The 26,622-nt window shown below is 42.5% G+C and overlaps 1 protein-coding gene across 2 annotated transcripts in view; it reads right to left on the bottom strand.

Moving 5' to 3' along the window:
* LOC134342600 (cadherin-7-like) overlaps positions 1-26,622 on the bottom strand; it is a 232,820-nt gene that overhangs the window by 106,611 nt on the left and 99,587 nt on the right. For both annotated transcript variants that reach the window (XM_063040931.1, XM_063040923.1), the window contains 2 exons: positions 25,946-26,240; positions 20,036-20,155 (listed from right to left, as the gene is read on the bottom strand). In XM_063040931.1, coding sequence (XP_062897001.1) covers positions 20,036-20,155; positions 25,946-26,240 — 415 coding nt within the window. The remainder of the gene's footprint in view (positions 1-20,035; positions 20,156-25,945; positions 26,241-26,622) is intronic.

The raw sequence follows: 26,622 nt of genomic DNA, 5'->3' as shown, positions 1-26,622 counted from the left end.
GCTTATTCTATGTGTACATCATTTGCAGTACTGTGGATTATCAATACAGACTGTCACAAGGTAACAGGCAGGTTCTACTCTTACAGAATAAACAAAACTCGATTTACTCAAACTGTTAATGATTCTCCTTTTGCCTCTTCCCCCAGCACCAATACCTTTTCCCTGCAGCTGCAGGTAGAATATGGCTGCTCCTGGGTAATTCCGACTTGACCAGTTTTAATAATAAGGATCAAGAGAATTCTGTTCTGTTCTGTTCTGTTTTTACCAACATCCATGAGTCAGTTTTGCCCATATGTCAGAAAATACACTGGACGTGGCAACCGCACCTTAATGATGGTGCAACTAATGTCATCAAAAGCACATAAGACCGATAAGAAAGAACGATTACTTAAAGTGGAGAGAAAGAGAAAACTAGTTCCACTGTTTATAGGAACAAATTTCTGTATGTACGTCAGATTTTTGAATATCATATCATGGAAGCTTATTCCTATGAATGTGTGGCCATAAATTGGGTGTTTATAACCCTGGAGCAGGCTGTATCTCAAATCAACTGTACGTTGCCTCGCCAAACTTTTTACTTCACTTGTGCATCTCCATTAAATGACCTTTTGTTTAGTTTTAAGAACACCACCTTCTCTGGTCACACCAGAAAGTCTCCTGTGCAATGACCCAAAGTCAACCATCCTAAAATGTGAAGCTCACAGTTAGCCAATAAACCCAGCTTATTTATAAAGCACGACCTCCTCAACTTTGTTATTAATGCCTCCACTTACAGAGTCAAGGTTTCCATGTGTTTTATTTAACTTAATCTTAGTGTAATTTAAAAAAAACTGAATATGTAATCTCAGCAGCAATACCAATCTTGGAACAAATGACTCCTGAAATTACTCTATCTGATATTACCATATAGAGACCCACTTCATTCTGATTCACTCAGCCCTCGATTTAAAGAGATTTAACCTGTGTAAAATGCACCTCTGTGTAAATTGGCAGTGGGAAGTGTTAGAAACAAACACAAATTAAGAAGCTGTACCATTATATCACTCAGCTGAACTTCTAGGCTATAAATAAGAATGTTAACAGCCAAAGTCAAATTGAAGTCTGTATAAAATATTGTTGTGAGAGTGACAGACTTCGTTTTATTGAGATGAATAATCTAAGTCAATTTAATGATGTGCTGAGCTTGACAATTCTGTGGTCAAAATAATTAGAAAGAGAATTAGTTATTCTAGAGTTTTGTTCGTAGACAAACTTAGTTAACACCACACATTTAATGATGATCACGGAGTGCTATGACTTTTGAAAGATTAAATGATAAAAAGAAATAACGTAGAGGACACAAATTCATTTTTCCTTTACTCCGTCACATTGTAATGTTCTGAATCTTATACAATTTAGCTGCAAAATCTTTAATAATCTCCAGTAATAAAAAAAAAATTTTCTCATGTTTCCTGGTGCAGATGGAGGGTAAAGAGATCAGAAAGATTGGAGCTGGCAATAGTTTACTATATTGCATTTTGGTTTTTGGTTCATTTCTAATGTGAGTTGGTAACCGAGGGAAGAGCTTACTCATTAGCAGCAGTAGGGGTGACCTACAATGTGATCTGCTCTACACTGTGAGATCAAACAAAATGCACAATGTGCAAGAATGACCTTGAATTTTGGGTCATGAGCCACTTTATTTCTCTCACCTATTCCTTCTCTATCTCTCGCTAATAAAGCCCACTGTTAGTTGAGGAATGGTATCTCATCTTCTGAAGAGCACTCCCAACTTAACTATGTCAGATATTGACTTGGAGACACAAGAGAGTGAAGGTACTGGAACACGGAATCTAAACAAACTGCTCGAGGAGCTCAGCAGATCAGGAGAGGGAAATAAACAATCAGCTTTTGAGATTGAGATCCCTCATCAGGACTGAAAGAACGAGGAGCGATTGTATAAAGCGGTGACAGGCAAAGGTTAAGCATGAGCTGGCAAGTGATGGATCCATCTGAGAGATGGTGACAGACAGTTGGAGGAGGGGAGAGTGGAAATAGCAACAGAGGCTGGGAGATGACAGTGGGAGGCTGCAGATAATGGAATCTGAAAGTAAAGTAACATGGAGCATGGAATTGAAAAAGGGAGGTGGGGATGACAGATGGGAACAGGAGGAGAAGGGGGCCCAGTGGAAGGAGTATGTGAATGATGGGCAGATGGAGTGGATGGAAGAGGAAGCTCACATGATAGGGGTTGGAGGGAGTGTGGTTGCACGTGTGCAGGAGGAATTGGGTAGATCAGGAGGAGAAGGAAAGACTCTAACAAACTTCTAAAGATGTTCTGTGGAGAGCATTCTGACTGGCTGCATCACTATGGAGGCACCAATGCTCAGGTTCAAAAGAGGCTGCAAAGTGTTGTAGATTCAGCCAGTCCCATCAAAGGCACAACCCTCCCCCCACCCCCACCCACAGCACCACCATCAATATCTCCAAAAGGCGGTGTTTCAAGAAGGCAGCATCCATCAATAATGACTTTGGTCACCTGGGATGTATTCTCTTCCCATTGCTACTCTCAGGGAGGAGATACTGGAGCCTGGAGATTCACATTGAACTTTTCAGGAATAGCTTCCTCCCCTCCACCATCAGATTTCTGAGTGGTGCATGAACCCATGAACACTACCTAGCTATTTGTCCTTCACTTCATTTATGTACCTATCTATCTACTCATGTATTTATTGACTGATTGCAACTTACAGTAATATTTTACAATATGTCTTGCACTGTACTGCTGCCACAGAACAACACATTTCAAAACATATGTCAATGATAATAAACTTAATTCTAATCTTGATTCTGAGAGAGAAAGGGACAAGGGGGAGGCAGGTTTACTGCTTTGATTACAATTCTTCCTGGTCTATCTTTTGTTTGAATGCCCTTTTTTCACTATGCACCATTTAATCCCCCCTGCCTTCCATACAATTACAGATGTTTGTGTTCCCCCTGTTCTGCTTGGGAATGTCAAAGGAGAAAACTAATTGAAAGAAAAACACAGAGCAGGAAGTAACGTGTATGCACCATTTTTACTTTAAGTGAGGCGTATACATATGATATACAGCTGTCCCCTGCTTTTCGAACGTTTGCTTTACGAAACCTCACTGTTATGAAAGACCTACATTAGTTACCTGTTTTCGCTAACAGAAGGTGTTTTCACTGTTACGAAAAAAGGCAGCGTGCGCCCCGAGCAGTCAAGCTCCTCCTCCGGAACTGCACTTTAGCCAGCATTGTTTAAACACATGCATGTGACCATCTGTGCTTTATGTCCATTTATTTTGAGCATCCGTTAGCAAGATGAGTTCTAAGGTATCGGAAAAGCCTAAAAGAGCTCGTAAGGGTGTTACACTTAGCCTAAAACTAGACATAATCGTGGTGAACGAAGTAAGGACAAAGTAAGTTTGGCTTGTGGAAGCTGACGAAGATGATGTTGAAGAGGTTTTGGCATCCCATGACCAAGAACTGATAGATGAAGAGCTGATGCAATTGGAAGAGGAAAGGATAACAATCAAAACCGAATGCAGTAGCGAACAGACTGAAAGTGAAGTCGTCCAGGAACGAACGTGAAGCAACTGCGTGAAATTTTCACTGCAATTGACAGCAATGATTGCAAAAAAATACGACTTTAATTTTGAAAGGATACGTAGGTTTAGGGCATATTTGCAGGATGGTTTGAGTGCTTACAAAGAACTGTATGATAGAAAAATGCACAAGGCTAAGCAGTCAAGCATACTATCGTTTTTCAAGCCTTCTACATCAGCCACAGCAGACAATGAACCTCGACTTTCGACATCGAGGCAGGCGAACATAGAAGAAGATGACCTGCGTGCCCTAATGGAAACATACGATGATAAGATGACTCCCCAGTGTCCCACCACCCCAACCTCCAGGCCGCGGAGCGATTCTTTGCCACGAAGAATGCAGCGGTACAGCGGTAGCCAGGATGCACCCAGCACATCTTTAAGAAAAAAAGCCAAAAAAAACAAGCTAGTTAATTACGTGTCGGGCGGCACCTAATTAATTAGCTTGTTTATTTCAGCTTTTTCCTTAAAGGTGTGCTGGGTGCGTCCTGGGTCCCGCTGCACCACTGGATTTTTCGCAGATCGGTCCACGGCCCAGAGGTTGGGGACCACTGCACCATCCCAACCTCCGACGACTCAGCCTAACACACCATCATCAGTGTGCTCGGTGCTGTCTTCCCGATTCCAGTAAGTGATTCTACACTGTACATACATTATTTCTACTTTATATAGGCTGTGTATTTGTGTTACTTGGTATAATTTGGCAGCTTCATAGCTTAAAGGTTACTGGAGAGAGTGTTACTGCCGAGAGCGCTTGCGTGAGATTTTCGCTACAGTGGACAGTGCGGCAATGATTGTAAAAAAGTATTTCTACTTTATATAGGCTATGTATTTATCATATCATTCCTGCTTTTACTACACATTACAGTTATTTTAGGTTTTATGTGTTATTTGGCATGATTTGGTAGGTTATTTTTTGGGTCTGCGAACGCTCACAAATCTTTCCCATATAAATAAATGGTAATTGCTTTTTCACTTTATGACATTCTGGCTTACAAACCATTTCAGGGGAACGTTCTACCTTCGGATGGCGGGGGAAACCTGTAGTGGCATTCTGACATATACCATTCACGTGTTTTAACATATAATCTGTAATGAATTATGTGAACACCAAGGAATGCTAATCAAACAATATATTTATAATATTACTAAAATATTACTGAAATATGAAATACACAACACTCCTCCTGTCTTCTTTCCTTTCTCTGTGAACCAAAAGTCATAGCAGTTTCCAGTCTTTATGTAAAATATTGATCTGAATCTCTGTACTCTTTACCTGTTTTGATATCCCAAAACAGTTTATGGTCATAGATCTATCTTCAATCAATGCACACAGGACATGTTTACTATAGGACGCCTATCCCTCCCTTAAAAAATATCCCATAGTAGATTTTCCGATAGATGTTTCATCCACAAGAGATGTTCCATTATTTACTAATGAGAGATGGAAGCCAAACTTTACGAAGAATTGTGGTTAGAGACAAGTTTCAGATCAGTAATTTTCTTCAATTTAAACATCAGATGACAACTCTTTTTCTGAGGTCTTCTAATTATAAACACTTTCCCAATTTTGATGTGTTATCTTCCATTCATTGTCAAGCTATACTCAGGCACCAATGGGCTCCTAATGATTCTGCTGAAGGGATAATGAACACTTGCAGTCAGTGGTAAAAAGTTTCCCTTTAAAAACTAGACATTGTGTTGATAAGATGATTAAAAATTAATTAGTGTGTTGGGCTCCAACAGTGTGTAGTCAGCAGGAGCAGTTAGCAAGTTCTACTTCACCTTCAACATAGACTAAACGCAAATTGTAATTTCTCAGCACCAATTGATAACCCGATTCCTGGGTCTCCATGACTCATTGGAGAGCTTTAACTTTTGTTTTACCCTGTCTTGTTGAGGGTTCCCACTAGAACTATGAGGTTTCATTATTATAAGTTTCACTTAAAAAGCAAGGAATGAGCATTTAACTCATTCGATCTCTCTTCTCGGTGCTGCTGCCTCATTCCAGTACTCTTAATTCCACTTTTACGTTATTTCAGTACTGCAACTCCACATTTCCGTTTGCATAACTTTAGTTTGAACTACAATCTTTATACCATTCTGTTGTTTTGCATTCACTTCTGTATTCATTGCTGTATACAACAGTGTAATTTATTGTTTTTTTTCTTTTGTGTTTGCGCATTGTTGTCTTTTGCACATTGGTTGTTTGTCAGCCCTGTTGGGTGCAGTCTTTCATTGATTCTATTTTGGTCCTTGGAATTACTGATTATGCCCACAAAATACCAAATCTCAGGATTGTATAAGTTGACATATATGTACTTTGATAATAAATTTACTTTGAATTTTGAACTATGTACCTGTCAAAGTAGCAGGATAGACAGATACTTTATTGATCCCAAAGGAAATTAGTGTCACAATAGCATTACAAGCGCACAATTATAAATATTAGAAGATAAGTAGGAAGAATAAAAAATAAGTTACCCCAAACAGTCTAACAGGAGGGATTTATTACTTCCCCGGCTATAGGTTGACTCATTATAGAGCCAAATTAGCCTAATAGCCTAAATGGCTTTTAAACACCATGATTGTATCCACATCTACCACTTACTCTCTAACTCTTTTTCCTACTTCCCATCTTTTGACTCCTTAAAATCCATGTCTTTGAATTCAAAGTTCAAAGTAAATTAATTATCAAAGTACATATATGTCACCATATACAACTCTGAGATTCATTTTCTTATGGGCATACTCAATAAATCAATAATAGAATAATAACCATAATGGAATCAATGAAAGACCGCACTAACTAGGACATTCAGCAAGTGTGCAAAAGATAATAGAATGTGCAAATACAAAGAGAAAGAATTAATAAATAAATAAGCTATAAATATTGAGAACATGAGATGAAAAGTCCTTGAAAGTGAATCCATAAGTTGTGATGGGGCAAGTGAAGCTGAGTGAAGTTAGCCCCTTTGGTTTAAGAAGCTGATGGTTGAGGGGTAATAACTGTTCCTGAACCCAGTGCTGAGAGTCCTGAGGCTCCTGTACTTCTTTCCAATTGCAGCAGCAAGAAGAAAGCATGTCCTAGGTAGTGGAGATCCCTGAAGATAGATGCTGCTTTCCTGACATGCTCAATGGTTGAGATGGATTTATCTGTGAAAGACTTGGCTGTATCCACTACTTTTTGTAGGATTTTCCATTCAAGGGCATTGGTGTTTCCATACCAGGCTCTGATGCAGCCAGTCAATATTCTCTCCACTACACATCTATAGAAGTTTGTCAAAGTCTTTGTTGTCATGCCGAATCTTTACAAATTTCTGAGGAAGTAGAAGCACCGCTGTACATTCTCGTAATTGCACCCACGTGCTGAGTCCAGGACAGGTTCTCTGAAATACTAACACCAAGGAATTTAAGGTTGCTGACTCTTCCACCTCTGTTCCCCCCGATGAGGACTGGCCCATGGACCTCTGGTTTCCTCCTCCTGAAGTCAATAATCAGCTTCTTGGTCTTGCTGACATTGAGAGAGAGGAAAGGTTAAAGGGGATATGAGCCAAACACAGGCAAATAGGACTCGGTCAGGGAACACTTTGTAATATTGTTCTCAATATTATTTCAATTATTTAATTATATATTATTGCATTTGCATGCTATGTCTTCTTTTGCACATTGGTTCTTTGTCCATTTTTATTCGTGTACAGTTTTTTCATTGATTCCACTATATTTCTTTGGCTCTACTGTGAGTGCCCACAAGAAAATGAATGTTCTATTCAAAGGGTTCAAAGGAAAATCTAAACAAGCCTGATGCATTTTGGAAACAAGTCCTGTGGACTGATGAAGTTAAAATGGAACTTTTTGGCCACAATGAGCAAAGGTATGTTTGGAGAAAAAAGGGTGCAGAATTTCATGAAAAGAACCCCTCTCCAACTGTTAAGCACACGGGGGTGGATCGATCATACTTTGGGCTTGAGTTGCAGCCAGTGGCACAGGGAACATTTCACTGGTAGAGGGAAGAATGAATTCAGTTAAATACCAGCAAATTCTGTAAGCAAACATCACACTGTCTGCAAAAAAGCCGAAGATGAAAAGAGGACGGCTTCTACAACAGGATAATGATCCTAAACACACCTCAAAATCCACAATGGACTACTTCAAGAGGCGCAAGCTGAAGGTTTTGCCATGGCCCTCACAGTCCCCCGACCTAAACATCATCGAAAATCTATGGATAGACCTCAAAAGAGCAGTGCATGCAAGACGGCCCAAGAATCTCACAGAACTAGAAGCCTTTTGCCAGGAAGAATGGGCGAAAACCCCCAAACAAGAATTGAAAGACTCATAGCTGGCTACAGAAAGCATTTACAAGCTGTGATACTTGCCAAAGGGGGTGTTACTAATTACTGACCATGCAGGGTGCCCAAACTTTTGCTTCGGGCCCGTTTCCATTTTCGTTATTTTGAAACTGTGAAAGATGGAAATAAAAAAGTTTTTTTGCTTAAAATATTAAAGAAATGTGTCATCTTTAACTTTATGCCTTTTGGAAATCAGTTCATCTTTTACTCGCTTAGCTATTCACAGTAACGGAAATTTTGACCAGGGGTGCCCAAACTTTTGCATGCCACTGCATGTACTCTGATAGTAAATTTGAACTTTAATCCTTGAATTTTTGTTGGGTCAAAGGACCATTTCTGTGCAAAACTCTAAGGTTTTTTCATTTTAATTTTAGGGACAGAATTCCAAACCTCAAGACTGCTTTACCTTGCCTGGATATTTTGATGTAATAGGCCAGCATTTCAGGACATAGGATTGGCCATTTAACCAGCAGAAGATATTTATTCACTCTAAGAGTGTTGAAATTCCCTTCTCCAGTTAAGTTTTGAATCACTTTCTCAGATTTTTTAATGTTAAGGGGAAAGAAAAGACTTTTACAGTATATCATGTTTTTCATAATGTCCCCATATGCTTTACAGTCAATAGGTGCATTACAGACTAATGGATGTGAAAATAATCAGATATCTGACTTAGCATTGTTTATTCTAGGGTTAATGTAGTCCTGAACAACTCATTGCAAAGCAGATCCATGGGTTCAGCCTGAGAGAACAGATGGGCTTCAGCAGAATGACAATACAGCGGTCCCTTGATGAAACATCAGCCTAAGGTGATGTTTCATAGAATTGCCTAGTGCAGTGACAGTACATCATGTACATCCTGATTCTGATGTCCATCTTCATTGCAAAATATCGTGACACAAAGAAAGCCGTGCAACCCACTGCAAGAGAACACGGCCCATTCAAAGCAACAGACATGAGATAAATCAAAGAATTTGGTTGTAAGTGGTGTGCCTTTCAAATGGGCTACTATGTCCTGGATGGTGTTAAGCTTCTTTAGTGCTGCTGAAGCTGCATTCAGCTGTGTTGTGTTAGATGCTTACTCAGCAGAGACAAGGAACCACTTGAGATGGGTGGCTGGTTCTCAGCTGTCAATTCAAATTTGATTATGGGTAAGCGGTACAGAGTGGATGGAAATGTCATCTGGGCTTGGAAATGCTTCTCACACAGAGAGATTGAGCAGTGGACCTTCTGGCCATCCAGTCCATACCAACCATCAACCACCCATTTACATTAATCCAATTTATGGCAATGTCTGGAATGGCATCTTCCTGTGCTTTCAGAGTTTAGGAATGTTTGACACTGTAGTCCAGGCTGACAAAGATATTCTTGTGTAAAAGCATGAGAACTGTACTGTAATATTACTTGATCAACATGCCTATATTCTACCACAAACCTACAATGCAGACAAATTACAGCTGCTAATTATAGAAGTTTAACCCAGCGCCATGATTTGACAGTGATATCTGCGTGTTAGGGATGGACTATTATGCCAAAATAATTAAACAAATGACAACCAATACAGTAAGTGACATAATTTTAAGGTGATTAGGAAATCATTGTGACACAAAGTCAACGAATCTCGGATGGCAGTCTCTGATCGCAAGTGCGGTTCCCCTTTAAAACAGCAGAACGGAGGATGCCATGTTGGTTTAAAAGTTTTTTTTTAAGGAGACAAGAGTTCTACGTTACCACTACTGACTACACTGTTGGTAAATGTAGTCTCTGTAAATAAAATTGATTATCTAAGTGCAAGATTGCTCTACCTGAGGGATATTAGGACCTGTTGTGTTTTTTTTTGCTTCACTGAGTTCAGGATACCCTCCGCCATTCTGGACGCAGTGATACAGCTCTCTGGATTCACAATTCACCGTCAAGACAGGACTGCTCCATCTTTCAAAGGCAGAAGATGTGGAGTATGCTTTATGATCAACTCTTCGTGGTGTACAAATATGGCAGTGCTGTCCCATTTCTGCTCACATGACCTGGAACACCTAGCAATCAAGTGTCCTCCATTTTATCTGCCACCTCAGGCCTGTGTAAAACAGACTCTAGATGAGCTAAGTGACATAATCAACAGGCATGAAACAGCACATCCTAATGCCTTCCCCGTCATTTTGGGGGATTTTAACCAGGCCATTTTGAAAAAGTCTCTAAATAATTATTTCCAAAATATCACTTGTGGATCCAAAGGAGCTAACACACGAGACCACTTTTAAACTACCATCAAAATTGCTTACCGTGCTATCCCACACCCACACTTTGGAAAGTCTGATCACCTATCTGTGTATAGGCAGAGACTGAAGACCACAGCACCAGTAGTAAGGACCAAGAAGGTACGGACAAGGGAGGTGCAGGAGTGCTTACAGGACTGCTATGAGTCAGTAGACTGACTGTACTCAGGGATTTATCTTTGAGTCTGAATGAGTACGCCACCGTTGTCACTGACGTCATTAAAATTTTGTGTGGATGAGTGTGTGTCTATGAGAACATGCATTACATACCCAAGTCAAAAGCCATGGATGAACAAGGAGTTTCGTACCCTGCTGAGGGCTAGCTATGTGGCATTCGAGTCTGGTGATCCAGGACTATACAAGAAGGCCAGGTACGACTTACAGAGGGCTATATCAAGAGCAAAAGAACAATTCCAAACAAGGTTAGAGGTGGAATCAGGCGCACATGAACTCTGGCAGGGTTTGGAGGCCATTACTTCCTACAAAGCAAAACCTATCATCAGGAGTGGCAGAGATGCTTCACTCCCAGGTGAACTTAATGCCTTTTATGCATGCTTTGAAAGGGAGAATAAAACTACAGCTATGAAGATCTCTGTCTCAGAGGCTGATGTCATTGTGTTTCAAGAGTATCAATGCTTACATGGCGACAGCCCACAATGAGCTAGGTGGGAGGGCTCTGAAAACCTGTGCCTAACAACTGGCAGGTGTATTCAAATTCATTTTCAATCTCTCATTGCTACAGCTGGAAGTTCCCATCTGCTTTAAAAGGGCAACAATTATATGAATGCACTCATATCTACGGTGAAGAAAAGCTTTGAGAGGCTGGTTATGGCTAGAATTAACTCAGCAAGGACCTGGACCCACTGCAATTTGCCTTTCACTACAGCAGATACAATCTCATTGTCTCTTCATGTGGCCTTGGATCACCTGGACAATACAAATAACAATGTCAGGATGTTATTTATTGACTCCAGCCCAGCGTTTAACATCATCATTTCTACAGGTCTGATCAAAAAAATTCCAAAACCTGGGCCTTTCTATCTCCCTCTGTAAATGGATCCTCGACTTCGTCACCAGGAGACCACAGTCTGTGTGCATCAGAAATAACATCTCCACCTCGTTGATAATCAACGTGTGCTTAGCCACTGCTCTGCTCTCTCTACACCCATGACTGTGTGGCTAGGCCCAGCTCAAGTGCCATCTATAAATTTGTTGACAGAAAGTCAGATGGTGATGAGAAGGCATACGGGAACGAGAAAGATCAGCCAGTTGACTGGAGTTTCCGCAATGACCTTGCACTCAACTTTAGCAAGACAAAAAATTGATTAAAAAAAGATGAAGGAACGCACCAGTCCTGATATACCTGTAGGGATCTGAAGTGGAAAGAGCGAGCAATTTCAAGTACCTGGGTGTCAGCATCACTGGGATCCATCATGGGCCCAACATATCGATGCAGTTACAAAGAAGGCATGGACAGCAGCTATATTTCACTTGGCGTTCAAGACTTGGTATATCACAAGATTCTACAGATGTACATGGACAGCATTCTAACTGGCTGCATTACCATCTGATATGGGTGGGTAGGGGGCACAGCATGGCTTCGAAATAAGCTGCAGAAAGTTGTAAATTCAGTCAGCTCCATCACAGGCAATAGCCTCCCCAGCTTCCAGGACATCTTCAAGGATCGATGCCTCAAAAAAGTGGCATCCATCATTAAGGGCCCCCATCACCCAGGGCATGCCTTGCTCTCATTGTTACCACCAGGGAGGAGGTACAGGAGCCTGAAAGCACACACTCAGGAACAACTTCTGCCATTAGATTTATGAATGGACATTGAACCCATCAGCACTACCTCATTACCTTTTTTTGCGCTACTTATTTTTTAAAAAACTGTAATTCAGGTTTTAATATTATGTATTGCAATGTACTACTGCCACATAACAACAAATTTCATGACATATGTGGTGATACTAAACCTGATTCTGATTCTGTCCGAATCCCTTCTGCCTGTACAAATTTATTTCCCTCCATTTTCTGCACGTTCATGTGCCAATCTAAGAGACTCAAGTCCTCTAGCTATCTTTCTTCACTACCATATCTGGCAGGGCAACTGAGGCACCCTCCACTCTCTGTGGAAAAAAAAACTTGCCCTGCATATCTCCTTTGAATTTACCCTCCCTCATGTTAAATGCGCGCTCCCTGCTATCAACGTTTTAATCCTGGGGAAAAGATATTTTCTGTCTACTATACCACAAGACCATAAGATAATAGGAGCAGAATTAGGCCATTTGGCCCAATGAGTCTGCTCCACCATTTCATTATAGCTGATTCAATTTTCCTCTCAGCCCCAATCTCCTGCCTTCTCCCCGTATTCCTTCATGCCCTGACTAGTCAAGAATCTATCAGCCGCTGCCTTAAATATACATAAGTACTTGGCTTCCACAGCTGCTTGTGGCAAAGAAATCCACAAATTCACCACCCTCTGGCTAAAGAAATTCCTCCTCATCTCCATTCAAAATGGATGCCCCTCTTTTCTGAGGTTGTGTCCTCTGGTCTTAGACTCTCCTACCACAGGAAACATCTTCTCCACATCCACTCTATCAAGGCCCTTCACCATTCAATAGGTTTCAATGAGGACACCCCTCATTCTTCTGAGTTCGAGTGAATTTAGGCCCAGAGCCATCAAACTATTCATTCCTGGAATCATTTTTGTGAACCTCCTTTGAACCATCTCTAGTTTCAGTACATCCTTTCTAAGATAAAGGACCCAAACCTACTCACAATACTCCAAGTGAAGCCCCACCAGTGCTTTATAAAGTCTCAATATTACACCCTTGTTTTTATATTGTGGCGAGCATTTGGTACATATTGACAGATGAGGAAGCTTGTTAAACTCAACAACTGTCTTTTTGTGGCAAACACAAAATAGACTGGGCACCAGGACCTGGAGAGTGAACCCACTATTTCCATACAGATGGGGTAGGCGACCATCACCCATCCCGGTTACAGTTAGGGCGACCCACAAGTGAATAACTGCATAACCCGAGCTAAAACGTAACAATAAATGAACTGGAACTTCCCACCACAATCCCACAAAAGCATTTTAACACAATAGCAATAAACAGTGTTGGTCATTAGAAATACAGGGGCAGGCTGTTGACCAGACCTCCCCACCTCCTGGAGCGTCATACTGCCCCCAACTGAGGGGTCAGCCATCCTTGGGAACCCCAGAGCCCATAACAAAGTCCAGAAGTCCTAGTGGGGGTCGACGCTGCTGCCTGGGGCACTGGGGTGTTCTGAAGCCCCTCCACGGGAGGCCTTGTTTGTGTGAGGCAAGGGACAGGGTGCCCCGAGTGTCATTTCCTCCCTTCAGCCTCGCTGGGTCAGTGCTGGCCAAGGGCTGACATGGTGCCAGCTGGTCCCAGTGCAACACAACGGCCTTCCGCTACCCAGGTAACTGCACCCGATATACCACACTGGAGATGCGGTCAAGCACCTCTCCTGGTCCCTGGGGGATAGTCCCTTCCTCCAGGAGGGGAAGCAGACCCATACTGGGGCCCCCACCATGCACTGCTGCATTGGTGCACTGGACTGGTAGCCCGGCCCCTTCTGGGATTTGCAAGTGTCGTGGAGGTGCATGGACAGCTCCACGTCCTGCCTGTACCCAGACCAGTAGAAGCATTCTCGCAGATTGCCCAACGTCTCTGCAACTCCGAAATGATCAGCTCTGTGGCACGGAGTCCCGGGGGGACCACCAGCTGCAGGAGATGTCTATCACTGTCGGACAACAGCAGCCCATTGCGCATCTCCAGTGTCCCCCCACTGCGAGTGTAGAGCTTTAGTCTCTGGATCCAGGACGGAAACCTCTGCCCACACGGCCATCGCCCCATGCTCAGCCATCCCCTCACCCACGCCAGCATGGATCACTCTCCTGCTCGCTGAACAGCTGCTGGTCCGTGGAGGGGAGGTCTACCTTGTCCCTGGCTGTCACTGTCACTTGCTCTTGGTTCCTCCGTATTGCGCTGGGCCCCTGAGGGGTGTGCTGCACTGCTGTGGCCGCTGTGAGACCGGTAGTGGTGGTTGCTGCCTCTGCTAGGTCCAGTTCCTGGAGCTGCCCTGCCAGAGAGGCATGGCTTCAGCGCCAAGGTAGAGTGTTGCCCCTGACACATCCGCACAGGGCTCCCCAGCAGGACCGCAGGACCAGGCCAATGATGCAGGACTCCCGGATGCCGGCGAGCCATAGCTCATGTTCCACTGTGATTTTCCTCACTGCCATGTGCAGCCACCTCTTCCCTCTCATTGCCACACAGTTGCCAGAGACCGTAGACAGCTGAGCCACTGTCGTTGTCCACCCAGACGGGGCTGCTCCTGGTCCGTGTTGGGGAGGGCACCCAGATGGATGGCAGTGGTGGTTGACCCCGTGTCCACCAACGCATGGCATCTGATGCCCTCCAGCATGCAGTCCATGTATAAGCCTTGCCGCCCCGGCAGCAGAGATTGTTTCGTGGCCTGCGGCGAGGTCGGCGCTGCGCTGGTCGGACCCGTCTCCTCTGCCTCGGTGATACAGGCCCGGGCTTGCGGCATGGGGGGGCGACGCTGGAACACCCTGGGAGCTAAAATTGCTTCTGCCCTCTCCACCTCAGCCAGCAGCTCATCCAGCGATGATGGTGATGTCAGGCAAACATGTTGCCAAAGGTGCTCCGCGTCAGCACCTTTACATGCGCCGGGGGTCCGAGGAGTTGAAATGCTCCTCGATTCTCTGTTTGTATATGTGTTTAGCCTGAAAGATTCCCCTCCTCAGGTTGGCCCCGGCTGAGCTGTAAGCCTCCTGGTCTCCAGACCTGAAAGCTGAATCTCAGGCTTTGAGCAGCAGGTGAACTTCTCTGTTCATCCATGGTTTCTGATTGAAGAAACCTTTTATTTGTTTTTGTGATGTCACTCTATCTACACACTTGTTGGTGTGCTCAAGGACAGAGTTGGTATATAAATCAACGTTAATCTGAGAGTCTGAGGTGGCGTGGGCAGCAAACGCGCTCCAGTCTGTGTGCTGGAATTGGTGCTGAAGAGCAGAGTCAGCACCCTCCAGCCAGATCTTAGTAGTCTTCATTGTGGGTTTCACACGCTTAATGACCGGGCTATACTTAGGAAGCAGAAACAATGAAAGATTGAAGTCCCCCATGACTATTTTGGCATGTATTTTCTATCTCCCATTGTAATTTGTAGGCAACGTCCTTACTACTGTTTGGGGGTCTGTATACAACTCCCATCAGTCTCGTTTTACCCTTGTAGTTCCTTAGTTCTATTGAGGATGATTCAACACCTTCCAACCCTATGTCACCTTTTTCTAATGATTGATTTCATTTTTTACAAATAGAGCAATGACGCCCCCTCATCATTCCTGCCTGTCCTTTCAATACAATGCATATCCTTGGACATTAAGCTCCTAGCTATAACCTTTCAGCCATGATTCAGTGATGCCTACAACATCATACTTGCCAATCTGCAACTGTACTGCAAGTTCATCTCCCTCATTCCGTGTACTGCACGTATTCAGATACAACACCTTCAGGCCTGTAATCGCCCTTTTCACTTTTGTGGCATCATGATCACCCTCTTGTTCCCTGACTTTGTCTGAGGTCTCAGCAACATCTGCCTCCACAACCTCTCCACTATCTGTTCTGGAACTCTGGTTACCATCCCCCTGCAACTCTAGTTTAAACCCCACCATACAGCATTAACAATCCTTCTCACTAGGATATTAGACCCCCTCCAGTTCAAGTGTAAATCATCCATTCTGTACAGGTCCCTGGAAGAGAGACCGACAATCCAACAATTTTATGCCTTCTACACCAACTCCTTAGCCACATGTTAAACTAGAATCTTCCTAGTTCTAGCCTCACTGCCACATGGCACAGGTATCAATCCTGAGATCACAACCCTGGAGGTCCTGCACTTTAACTTAGCACCAACTCCCTGAACCGCCTATGCAGAACCTCATCACGTCCTACCCATGTCATTGGTACCTACATGGACCTTGACTTCTGGCTGTACACCCTCCCACTTAAGAATGCTGATAACTCAATCCAAGTTATCCCAGATCCCGGCACCCAGGAGGCAACATACCATACCATCCAGGAATCTTGTTCTCACCCACAGAACCTCCTGTCCATTCCCCTAACTCACGAATCCCCTATCACCACAGCATGCCTCTTCTTCCCATATGAGTCACAGAAGCAGATTCAGTGCCAGAGACCCGACCACTGTGACTTTCTTCTGTGAGGTTATCCCACCTGAGTATCCAAAGTGATGTGCCTGTTGTTAAGGGATGTGGTCACTGGGGTACTCTGCACTGGCTCTTTAACCCCTTTCCCCTTCCTGACTGTCACCCTGTTTCCTGTGTCCTGCACCTTGTGTGTAACTACCCCTCTGTACTCTATGTCCTATCTATCACTCTTTCAGCCTCCCGAATGATCCTATTCAATCTATACCTCTCATAATTTTTAAAATCTCTATCAGGTCTCCTGTCAGCTTTAGCTGCTCCAGCGAAAATTCCCCAAGTTTGTCTGAACTCTTCTGGATTACAGCACGTGTTTTCCAATCCAGGCAGTATCCTGATAAACGTCTTCTGTCTGTTCAAGATGTGTATCTCATGCTTGGCTCAGTGTTGACTTTGGGCATACTGTTCTTCAATTTCCTCCAGGCCCAGTCTGATGTGGAAGGAATCATAAATCCTGGGGCTCAGGTTGAGTTGGAACTAGCCAGGTTTAGATTGGGTATTAATGTGGGAAACTCTCAAGAGGCCATTATGCCAACTGCTGCTCTCACCTGTGCCCCATTTCTGAATGAACACAGCCTCCGACCTGAATTATTGATTATCAGAGAAAGAGGGTGGAGACTGGGGAACCATTGTAAGTTTCAGCTGGTGTCTATAACTGAGCTTGAAGTGTGACAGGTGGAGAACAGCTCCAGATGAAATGTAATTCTTGTCACACAGCCAAGCTTATGTAGTAAAAGGATACATCAGATTACAGTCATAGGCTTTTACACTAGATATTCTTTGTCAACCTTCTGCAGAATCTGAAACTGTTATAAGACAGAAGGAGGCAATTCTGTCCAATGTGCCTGTGCTGGCTCTTCTAGTGAACATTCCAATGATGTGCATCCTACCTTTTCCTTCCTCAGACCTAGAAAAACACCCACTCCCACTGACACTCAAAATCCTCACAGGGGTCAACAGGGTGGATGCTGCCTATAAGGAGGCATTGTACAAGTTTGTTTTGTTTTCCTCTGGAGAAGCAAAAGCTGAGCAGAGACCAGATAAAGGTTCATAAAATTATGAGAGGCATGGATAGGGTAGACAGTTAAAATCTTTCCAAGGTCGAAATGTCAAATAGTCGAGTGTATGTCTTAAAGCAAAAGGAACAAAATTCAAGGGAAAAGTATGTTTTTTTTTAACAAATTGAGTAGTAGGTGCCTGGAACAGATACAATACAATGGTTATTGCTAGACTTGTGAAGTACAAGAAATGAAGGGATGTGGATCATGTACAGAACAAGGGATTAGTTTAATTTGGCATTATGTTTGGCACAGACATTGTGGATGAAGAGCCTGTTCCTATGCTGCACAATTCGATGTTCTGCACTTTTATCCCGGGTTGAAAGCTCAGAACCTGTGGTCACAACCTCAGATATAGGGATAGGTTGTTTCGGACAGAGATATTTCTTCACCCAGAGGATGGTGAATTTCTCTTCCCCAGAGGATTGTGGAGCCTCAGTCACCAAGTCCATTTGAAACAGATGGCAATAGCAATACAAGGGACTGGACATACTGCAATCTAGAGCAAAAAAAAATAAACTGGTGGAGGAAATCAGCAGGTCAGATATGAGGGGTGATTGATAAGTTTGTGGCCTAAGGTAGAAGGAGTCAATTTTAGAAAACCTAGCACATTTATTTTTCCTACATTTACACACTTTGTCCAGCAGTCCTGGATCCCTTCTTTGTAGAAGTCAACACCTTGGACCGCCAGAAGTGGTCCACAGCAGGGGTGATTGATAAGTTTGTGGCCTAAGGTAGAAGGAGATGAGTTATTAACTTCAAACTTTCTGCATTTTCACTCAAAGAGTTGAGCTGCATGTGCATGTAACAAGAGCTGTATAACTCATCTCCTTCTAGCTTAGCCCACGAACTTATCAATCACCCCTGCTGTGGACCACCTGGAGGTCCAAGACGCTCTCGTTACATGCACGTGCAGTTCAATTCTTTGAGTGATAATGCAGAAAGTTTGAAGTTAATAACTCATCTCCTTTTACTTTAGGCCACAAACTTATCAATCACCCCGGCTGTGGACCACTTCTACAAAGAAGGGATCCGTATGCTCCATGACCGCTGGACTAAGTGTGTACATGTAGGAGGGGACTATGTTGAAAAATAAATGAGCAAGGTTTTCTAAAATTGACTCTTTCTACCTTAGGCCACGAACTTATCAATCACCCCTCGTAGCTTTTGTGAAGGGAAATGGACAGTCAGTATTACAGGTCGAGACAGCATAATGCCATTAAGGGACAGGAGGGAAGATGTGCTGAATTTTATAAGACAATTGCCTTGCCTCTAACAGGTTCTTATGTTCAGTTCTATTTGCTAAACTGCAGAAAGGACATAAAGGCTTTAAAGAGAGTCCACATTGCAGGAAGGACATAAAGGCTTTAGAGAGAGCCCAGAAGAAAAATATGAGAAAGGTTCTCACACAAGGGACTAGGATAGATCAAACAAGCTGGACAGTATTCTTAGCAAATATAGAAGAATAGGGGAAATTTCATGGTAGCATATAATACATTGAGGGGCCTGGACAGAGATGGTGGTGGGGGTCTACTGAAAGGGTAAAGGACTACAGGAAAGAGATTCACTCTATCTAATGTAGAGAGAATGATACAGAGTTTTAGAATCACACAGCATGATAAAGGTCATCAATGAACTGGTCTATACTGACATAGATCCACATCTAAGCCAGCCCTATTTGCCCGTATTTAGCCCATTTCCCTCGAAACCTTCCCTATTGACGTATCTGTCCAGGTGCCTTTGAAATATTGGTAATAAACCTCCCCTACTCACTCACTCCATAATAAGTTCATTCCATTTACTGATCACTCTCTGGGTGAAAAATTTGCCCCTCAGGTTCCAATTAGGTCCTTCCCCTCTTACCTTAATCCATTAGTTCTTGATTCCCCAATCCTGGTAAAAAAAAACTGTGTACACTCACCCTCTTTACGATCCCCATAATTTTATACACCTCTTATAAGATTACCTCTGTTTCCTACAGCAGAGTGCTCAAATCTAAGTCACCAATGACTTGTACAAGTAACATGATATCCCTGTTCTTATATCCTGTGCCACCCTATTGAATTGTGTTACCACTTTCAGGAATCTATGGACTTGTAGCTCAGGAGTGGAACAGTATCATGGGTTGAGGGGCCTGTTCCTGTGCTCTATATTCAGAGCTCCTCCAGTCTCCTTGTGTTTTATTCCAGATTTCCAACATCTGCAGTCATTCATGAATAACTTTCCAGCAGAGAGTTCCACTTACTCCCACCTCCCCGAGTAAAGAAGATTTATTTTAATTCCTGACTGGATTTACCACTGGATGCTAGCAATGAATAACCAATCATCAAGTCCATGGTAAAATATCTGCAACTAGTACTGAGCACAGTGAAAAACAAGGCAGGACAAAGCAGGATACTTTGGCTGAGACAATATATCACAATTGAAGTTGCAATGTTTGTAAATTCCACTGATGGATAGCGAATGAGGTCACCTGTCTTTGGCTCCACCGAGAAGTATGGCTGTCCCTGCAGGATACTGTAGACCACCCTGGCACTGCTTCCATAGGTGGGGTCATCGGCATCAGTGGCTGTCACCTGTATCACTGAGGTTCCTGTTCAGGAATGGAGTGGATCACACATTAGTGAATTCAATACATAATCTTCATCAACTTTATTCCTCATGCACATTTACAGGTATTAGAAACTGTGATCAGTGGGCGTGACATGCAGGAAAAACAGCATTCAAACATTATAAAAGATAAAGAATTACATAAAAGTAACATTAGAGGTTAAAGTGCAGATATGGAATAAAATGTGCATAAATATTGCATAGATATCAGCACATACTGTACTTACAATGTAAACAGCATTATAACGGGTGCATTGAAATGTTAACAATGCAGTGCACTTAATGAAGTAATAGATAGAGAGGGAGGCGTAACTACAAACAAGACAAAATCTGCAGATGCTGGAAATCCGAGCAACACACACAAAATGCTGGAGGAACCCAGCAGGCTAGGCAGCGCCTATGGAAAAAAGTATAGTCCACATTTCGGGCCGAAACTTAGGGTTTCGGCCTGAAATGTCAACTGTACTTTTTTCCATAGATGCTGCCTGGCCTGCTGAGTTACTCCAGCAGCTTGTGTGTATGTTGGAGGGGATAACTACAATGGTTGATCAGATTAACTGCCTGAGGGAGGAAAGTTTTGAGATGGCATGAAGTTTTTGTTTTAAAGTTCCATTGTCAAAGATTTCCTTGTAACAGTAACATGCTAGCTATGGTTTGCAGGACGATTTGTAAAGCTAAGTTAGGCAGACACCTCACAGGTGAGATTCAATTTCCCCTAGAGTAAGAACATAGAACATAAAAGAGTACTGCAGAACAACAAGCTCTTCAACCCATGATGTTGTGCTGAGCATGATCTATGCTGCCTGCTAATGATCCTCTGCATGGTCATGTGCCTATTGAAAAGCCTCTTAAATATCACAACACTCATCAGTATAGCAATACTATAAGCACTTTGACTACTTTGCATTAAACTGGATTTTGATTTTTTTAATTATGTTCTTTCTTGTAGCAATTGTGCATAATTTATTTTTTCTCCTTGTGAATGCTGTTTTTCTGATGCTATGAGCCTGTGATGCTGCAGCAAATTTTTGTTGCATCTGTGCGTATGTGTACTTGTGCAATCAGCAATAAACTCAAGTTTGACTTTCATTTTGCTACACTACCACCCTGGGCAGTCTTTCCATGCTCTGTTTACAAAGAACTTGTGATGTATATTTCCTTTAAATTTTCCCCCTCACCCCTTAATGCTAAGCTCTGGGACATTTCAACCCTGGGAAAAAAGATACAGGCTAACTACCCTATCTATACTTTATAATACTATAAACTTATACATGGTCTCCCTTCAGAATCCAACACTCCAAACAAAACATTCCAAGTTTGCTCAATCTCTCCTTACAGTTAATATCCTTTAATTCAAGTAGCATCCTCCGTGATTAATCTCTCTGAACCCTCTCCAAAGTCTCCACATCATTCCTGTAGAACTGCACACAATACTACAAGTGCGGCTTAACCAAAGTTTTATACAAATGCAATATGATTTCCTGACGCTTGTACCTTAAGCCCCGACCACTCTCTACTTATGTTGCCACTTTCAGGGAGTGATAGATCCCTCTGTACATCAAGGATTTTAAGGGTCCTGTCATTAATTGTAGACTTTCCCCTTACATTTGGCCTCCTAAGGTGCAGCACCTCACAATTGCCCAGATTAAATTCAATCTGCCACTTCTTTGTAATTGATCTATGTCTTACCACATGCCTTGATAATGTTCTTTACTGTCTGCAACTTCAACTTCTGTATAGTCAGCAAACTTACCAACCAACCAATCTACTATTTCATCCAAATCACTTATAAGCAGATAGAGCTGCTGCCTCACAGCTGCAACGATCCAAGCTCAATTCTGACCTCCAGCGCTGTCTGTGTGGAGTTTCCATGTTTATCCCAGGGGCCACATGGATTTCCTCTGGGTGTTCTGGCTCTCTCCCATATTCCAAAGACATGAAGATTGATAGGTTAAGTTGCCACTGCAAATAGTCCCTAATAAATGGTGGGGAAGGGTACTCGATGGGGTATTGCTGGAGATTAATATATAGGACCGGGTACAATGGTCAGCACAGATTTGATGGGCTGATGGGACTGCTTCCATGTTGTGACAGCAGTCTAACGGAACAGTTTGTGAGGGACCTGTCACATAGCTTGGAAAAGTGCTACACATGTTCAAAGAGTGCTTAGTAAAGCATGTGGGACACTAGTCTCCATAACATTGTACTACAGTTGTGACTGGTAAATCGGTAAGCTTGTACTGAAGTAGAGTGAAAAACCTTGTTTTGCATGCTGTCCATATACATCATTTCATCACATCAGAACACTGAGGTAATAACAGAGTGCAGAATAAAATCTTACAGTTAGCAAGAAAGTGCCTTTGGGACAGACAGCAATGAGGTAGATGAACCTTTATAAAACGCAGGTTAGATAACAGCTAGAGTCCTGCTCCAAGTATGAGCCCATCACTTTAGGAAGGATTTATTGCAATCGTTCCAGGGAATTATGAGGAGTATACACAACCCTCTCATAAACAGTTGTTTTCCACTGAGGTTGGGTGGTACTAGGTCACAGGTTAAGGATGAAAGGTGGAATATTCAAGGGGAATCTAAAGGGGAACGTTTTTACTCAGGGGGTGATGTGAGTGCAAAACGAGCTGCCGGAGGAAGTCAGGGATACAGGTTCAATTTCAACAATTAAGGGAAATTTAGATAAGTACATTGCCAGGAGAGATATGGAGGAATATTGTCCAGGTTAGGGACAATGGGACTAGGCAGAATAACAGTTTGGCATGGACTAGATGGGCTGAAGGTCTTGTTTCTTTACTGTAGTGTTCTATGATTCTATGACCCTATGATGGGTAGATTTCATCTCCAAGGTTAGAGAAGCTGGGGGCATACAATGGGATAGTGGTAAACAAGATTATGCTGGAATTAGACAAATTAAACAGGGAGAAATCATATAAAACGTTGATTAGGCTACATATGGACCATTGTGGGCAGTCCTTGGCCTAACATTGCAGGAAGGATGTGGAGGCTTTGGAAACGGTGCAGAAGTTGTTTGCCAGGATACTTCTTGGGTTACAGGGTATGAGCTATAAGGAGAGGCTGAACTACCTTAAATTGCTTTCTCTCAAGCATTGGAGGCTGAGAGAAGACTTTATGGAAATTTATAAAATTATGAGAGGCATTGATTAGGTAGAGAGTCAGAACCTGTTTCCCAGGGTAGAATTGTAAACTACTAGACAGCATATATTTAGGACGAGAAAGGGAATGCTTAAAGGAGAGGTGGAGTGGCATGTCTTTTTTACACAGAGGGTGGTGGGTGCTTGGAATGGCTGTCAGGGGAGTGGTGCATACAGATACAATAGTGGAGTTTAAGAGGCAGTTGCATCCTGTATATTTGTGAATATGCAGGAAATGGATGAATATAGAACATGTGCAGGCAGAATTGATTCAGTTTAATTTAGCATCACAGTCGATGTAGAAACGGTGAGCCAAAGAACCTGGTCCTGTGTTGTATTGTTCTATGAATATATGGGAGTGCCACACCTATCACCTACAGTGCACTATTCCCCCAGAGCTGCAGTGTTCAGGTGCCTGCAGTGATACTGAGAGGTGAGCTGAGCCACGGGCACCACCTCAGGATATGTCCGATGTCAGGCAAACAGAAAATAAAAGATAAGCCATTGAACAAGTTACAAGTTAATAAATTAATAATTAATCTCAGCAGTTTAGCATCATTGTATTAACCTATCAATTATTTATACCAAAGATATTACAGCATGATTCAGTGATCATCAATCCTGCTCCATCGTGATGGAAACAAGGTTTAATATTCATGTTTCATAGAAGAAATATAAGTGGATATTTTATCAATTTTAATTTCAAATGAATAATTGCAATACCAAAAATGCTTTTAATCAATGTTACTGTTGGAATGGGTGCCTTTGCTTCTTACTCTTCTGGATTTTTCATGATGTTGAATGACTTTACTGCAAAGCTTTGAACTTTCTGAATAAGCAGCAGCACAAGTTAAAACAGACTGAAGATTTAATGCGAATCCTGCAAACTTTGAATATTTCATTGTGTCACAAGAAGAGTGCCTGGCTGGATAGACAGATGAAGGGCACTCAAGTGTATGCAGTAGATTATGAAGCTGCAGCTAATTGTCACCTGTATATGCCATTAATCCCATCCTGTCAATTAAAACCAAGGAAGAAAAGTTCTTAACCTCTTGGCTGTAAATTAGCTCTTAGAGTACTCTGTGCAGTTACTTAGAGTATAGTGTGATGCTACTTGGGCTCTGCACGTCGTTTCTTGGAGTATTATGTGCATTTACTTGGTGTTTTGTGTGGCATTACTTAGAGTGCTGTGAGAATTGTATCAGGAGGATGTCATTCAGCTGGAAAGGGTGCAGAAAAGATTCACAGGAGTAGTGGTAAAAATGACCAGGAGCTTTAATTATAAGCAGAGGTTGGATAGGCTGGGGCTGTTTTCCCTGGAGAGAAGCAGGCTGAGTACAGCCTTACAGAGGTTTATGAAATCCTGAGGAATATAGATAAGATGAATGTCCTCAGCCTTTGTCCTAGGAGCATAAACTGGGGGCATTAGTTTTAGGGTGAGAGAGGAAAGATTTAAAGGGGATCTGAGAGGCAGGTTTTCACACAGAGGGTGGTGGGAATATGGAACAAGGTGCCAGTGGAAGTGGTACAGATGGGCATAATTACAAAAACACAGATACGTGGATAAGAAAGGTTTAAAGAGAGATAGGTCACGACAGGCAAATGGGAGAAAATCTGCAGATGCTGAAAATCCAAAGCAACACGCAGAAAATGCTGGAGGAACTCAGCAGGTCTGGCAGCATCTTTGGAAAGTAATAAACAGTTGACATTTCGAGCTGAGACACTTCTTCAAGGCTAGCTCTGGAAGACACCTTGACTGGCATGGATGAGTGGGCCAAAGGGCCTGTTTCGCTGCTATAAACTCCATTACTCTAGAATGGATAAATGACATATAAACAATAATAAACTCCTAGTCAGAACACAGTGGCATCACTGGGAGTATTTTTTGAGAACTTGAGAGGACGTAACACTGGATGGAGTGAGATTATGCAAGCTGAAAATTTTAGAAATGGAAAGGTGGTTTAATCAGTTTCAAGTTCTTAACATAGCTGATAAATTAAGGTGGATAAAGAGAATTTTTTTTGGGTCAGTGATGTAGCCTATCATGAAGGAACCAGGTCTCTCTGGAGTGAGGTGCAGAAGTACTTTTGCATTTGGAAGCTGCTAGAAATTTGGAATGCTTTTCACAGCCAGCAATTGATGCCACATCAACTGGGAATTTTGAATTTGATGCAAGCACATTTGTGTTGACCAAATCTATTAGGGGAATGGGAATCAGAATCAGGTTTATTACCACTGACATATATTATGAAATTTGTTGTTCTGTGGCATCAGTATAGTGCAAGATATAAAAGTTAAATAAGTTACAATTTAAAAATAAATAGCACAGAAGAGGAATAGTGAAATTGTTCATGGACTGTTCAGAAATGTAGATTGATGGCAGGCATATGATTTTGGGTTATGTATTTCATTGACTGATGGAATAAACTTGCTGGACTGAATGAGCACACCTTAATCCCAATGATTTCCTACTGTTAGGTGATGCTGTTCATAAGGTTTGATAGGGAGTCTGTGTCCTGTTTGTTTAGGTCTGTGTCACTGTTGGAAGGACATGAGAAATGAGTAGAAGGTAAAAAGGCTGCATAGTGATATCTTCTCCCTGAACTTACCGACAGGAGACATTTCAGGGATGCTGGTTAAATATGGTCCATCCAGAAACCGTGGCTCATTGTCATTGATGTCTTGAATCTTGACGATAAACTCTGACAAGGGTTCAACGGGTTTGTTAGTCAACCGGTCAACAGCCTGTGCCCGTAGTGCGTAATAGGCCTGTTCTTCACGATCCAGTCGTTTGGTGGCATGGATATCTCCTGTGCTCTCGTCGATGATAAAGATGGAACCTGCTCCTTCTCCTGAAAGCACGTACTTGATGGAGCCATCTCCCCGATCAACATCAGAGTGAAGCTGGTGGGAAACAAATACAACATTTTTCAGGACACAGCAACATCACACCATTATGCAGACATGTTCTTCTGTCAGTAGACAATGTGGCCAAAAGTCTTGGATATTAGAACATGGATGCAATTACAAGGAAGGCATGCCAATATCTTTACTTTCTTAAGTGGTTAAGTAGTTAAGGAGGTTCAGTTGTCATCAAACACGCTAAAAGAATCCTACAGCTGTACTGTTGAAAGCATCTGTCTGGTTGCATCACGATTTGGTATGGCAATTTGAATACACAGAAATGTAAGAAGATGCAGAGTACTGGATAATTCACAGATACATTTCTCTTCACCATTAGTGACAACTGCAAGAAGCACTTCCTCAATAAGGCAATGTCCATCGA

This window comes from Mobula hypostoma, chromosome 1 (genome assembly GCF_963921235.1).
Source record: "Mobula hypostoma chromosome 1, sMobHyp1.1, whole genome shotgun sequence".
NCBI lineage: Eukaryota > Metazoa > Chordata > Chondrichthyes > Myliobatiformes > Myliobatidae > Mobula > Mobula hypostoma.
Note: the sequence above shows the minus strand (reverse complement) of the source record. Positions and strands in the feature narration are given on the sequence as shown.